Source organism: Vicia villosa, unplaced genomic scaffold, assembly GCF_029867415.1.
Source record: "Vicia villosa cultivar HV-30 ecotype Madison, WI unplaced genomic scaffold, Vvil1.0 ctg.005800F_1_1, whole genome shotgun sequence".
Taxonomy (NCBI): domain Eukaryota; kingdom Viridiplantae; phylum Streptophyta; class Magnoliopsida; order Fabales; family Fabaceae; genus Vicia; species Vicia villosa.
The window spans coordinates 75,137-78,065 of NW_026706684.1; the positions used below are offsets into that span (position 1 = coordinate 75,137).

The 2,929-nt window shown below is 39.1% G+C and overlaps 1 protein-coding gene across 1 annotated transcript; it reads right to left on the reverse strand.

The window, feature by feature from the left end:
* Nucleotides 1–324: 324 nt before the first annotated feature.
* Nucleotides 325–1,858, reverse strand: LOC131642770 (uncharacterized). Its single transcript, XM_058912989.1, has 3 exons — nucleotides 1,240–1,858; nucleotides 571–1,158; nucleotides 325–356 (listed from the first exon to the last, which is right to left on the reverse strand). The coding sequence occupies exons 1-3, from the start codon at nucleotides 1,856–1,858 to the stop codon at nucleotides 325–327; spliced, it is 1,239 nt and encodes a 412-aa protein (XP_058768972.1).
* Between the last annotated feature and the right edge of the window lie 1,071 nt (nucleotides 1,859–2,929).

A 2,929-nucleotide genomic window follows, 5' to 3' on the forward strand; every position in this document is an offset into this window, starting at 1 on the left:
TGTTGATCCTTCTCCTTCTCGATCAGAAGTGTCTTTAATTCTTCTTGCCCCTTGGCCAAGTGAAAGATTATTTCTCGGAACTGGTTTTTCTGAGCTTGGAGATTCTTGACAGATTGTTCGAGATCCATCTTTCTTACTGAAATAAACAGCGGAAAGATGAGGCATTTGTCTTTATGAAACCTGTGATGCAATGTTTATGAATGACATGATTATGCATATGCAATGTTTTCAAGAGATTAAAGGACTTTTAACACATATCAAAAGGAAAATAAAAAAAATGTTATTAATAATAATAATAATAATAAGTTTCAGGAGCTCATGGCTTTATATCTTTTTTAGAATTACATTAAAATACTCTAAAAATAAATAACATAATAATAATAAAACAAATAGGAAATCAATCTTCGAGTCGGCGCTTTCTCTTCAAACTTCGAACTTCTTCCTTGTGAGCCTTAATCATCTCATTTCTCTCTTGGACAAGTCTATCAATCTCTTGCTCCCATGATTGTATCTGATCGGGAGAGATGAAGTCTTCAATCTTCCATTTGCGGGAGAAGTAATCAAGCATACTATCGCGCTCTTTGGCATTGGCCGCCATTATTGCTTTTTCTTCCTCCACTTCACGTAGGCGTTTTTCCAAGTCAGCTTTTTCTTGTCTTAGGCAAGCAATGGTGGCAGCAAGGTCTTCATTAGGAGCGGGTACATATGGTTCTACTTCCACATGAACAACAGGAGGAGTAATCCTTGGAACTATAGGAGTATCGGATGGATATGGTATGCCATACTCAACCACTCGATCATAAACCCATTTAAAATAAAGATCTGAAGGGATGTGATTCTTCATTCCTAATTCTCTTACTCCTATTTTCTTCACCTTGGTCCAAGCTTTGATGAACAATTTCTTTTTTCCAGTAGGGTCCGCACCATAATCAAAATTTTCTGCACTAAGATATATGGAACGAGGCTTGTCTTTTAGAGCGAAACCAAATTGATGTCGAGCCAGAATAGGATTATAGGTTATTCCCCCTCGAGTACCAAGAAGAGGTACATTAGGGAAATCCCCACAACTATCGAACAAGTGAGATCCTTCAAACCCCTTTTGACTCCAAATAACATCGTCGTAGGAAAGCTTGATGATTCTTTGAGCCCAAGTCCAACCTTCTTCATTCTTTATTGTAGAACGGGATAAGTGCGAAATAAACCACTTATGCAACAATGGTGCGCATCCGAGAATACAACCTTTGCCTTTAGATGATCGATGATGGATGGAATGCAACAAGTCACCCAATAAAGTAGGAACCAGATTGTTACTAATGAAGATCTTGAGAGCAATCACATCCACAATTTTATCATAGCGAGGGAACAACACTTGTCCATAGATTATGCAAGCAAGAACTTTTTCAAGAGCATCCATACTTGTAGCATTAATCAAAATGTCAGCTTGATTATACAAGAAGTCAATCGGTAAACCAGTATATTCTCCTTTATTCACCCAAACTTTCTTGATTTCTGATTGAGGCAAATGCAATGCAGCAGCAACATCTTCCAACTTAGGAGTCTCTTCTTCACCAGTGTAGGGCATCTGATCAAGTACCGGCAACCTTAAAATAGAAGAGAATTCTTCCAATGTAGGAACCAACTGAAAATCCCTATAAGTGAAGCAATGTAGTAGAGGATCATAAAACCGGATCATGGTGTTGAGGAGTGCTTCATCCACTTTAGTTCGTACCAAACTGATTAGCTTATTAAGAGACTTGGAAAGCACGAGGGAACCAGAAACATTGTCACAAAGCAACTTCAAAGGTGTAGGCACTCCTTTAAAGCTAAGGCAAAAAGGCTTACGAACTTTAATTTCCATGACCTACAAAACAAATTATGGTTAACAATCCTTTAATCCCTTGAATGGAGTTAGTCATGCTATGTATGGATGATGCATGTATGCATGATGCACATACACAAATAAGTCACACAAATCACACAATTTTTGGCTTATGGCTTGCATGGAGTCTGATTAGGTGTCCTTCCCAAGGGCATTTCTATGGATAAGGAGATTTCAGCAACGGGTTCTACCAAGCGACTCAGAATTGTCAGCCCCCTCTAAAGCACCCTCGAACATGGTAAATGCATACCACGCAATGATACTTTAGGAAGAAACCTATCTGAGCTGTAGTATCGGGTAGCGACCATAACTTGGCATGCACCAAGAATAGCCCTCCCACTACGTTCCTAAAAGCCAGGATGGGTTAAGGGTAACTAAAGGTCCTTGAGCTCCGACGCACCCAAAGATACATGCATAAACCTCTCCCATGCAAAAGAGGTACACAATAACCAGTGGAGGCCTAACTCAAGTGTGAACTTCATTTTGACCAACCCCAAGCATGCACAAGGGGGGTCTCCATGACTATGCCACTCCTAGTCTTAAGTGTTCTTGAATCCAGGAATAGGATTCGTCCTTCAATTTTCCCAAAACGCCCCTGAAAAATAAAACAAACAAAACAAACAATAGAAAACATTTAAGTGATTCCTAAACTTTTAAGGTAACCCCTCTTTTATCGAATTATCCCCAGCAGAGTCTCCAGTTCTGTAATACGGTGAACTGACTTTTTATCGATCGAAATGTCGCGGTTAAGCAAGAGTCGCCATGGACTTTTATTTTATCCAAACAAATTCAGAAAGGCTAAAAGAAACAGAAAAAACCTTTTTAAGAAATCTAAGTTCGGGGGGTAATTTATGCAAAGGGAAGGTGTAAGGCACCCTTTGCATCCATGGTTTTCCATGGGCTCTTAATTGCTTTGCTTGCTCGTTTGTTTTTAGAAAAAGTAGATGAAAGAAAAAAAGTGGACTTTAGCTCGTAAATGAGCGTAGCCAGTTTTTGAAGAATTGTGAGAAAGAATATGAACATTGAGCATTGCAAAGCAATTAGGGGCAA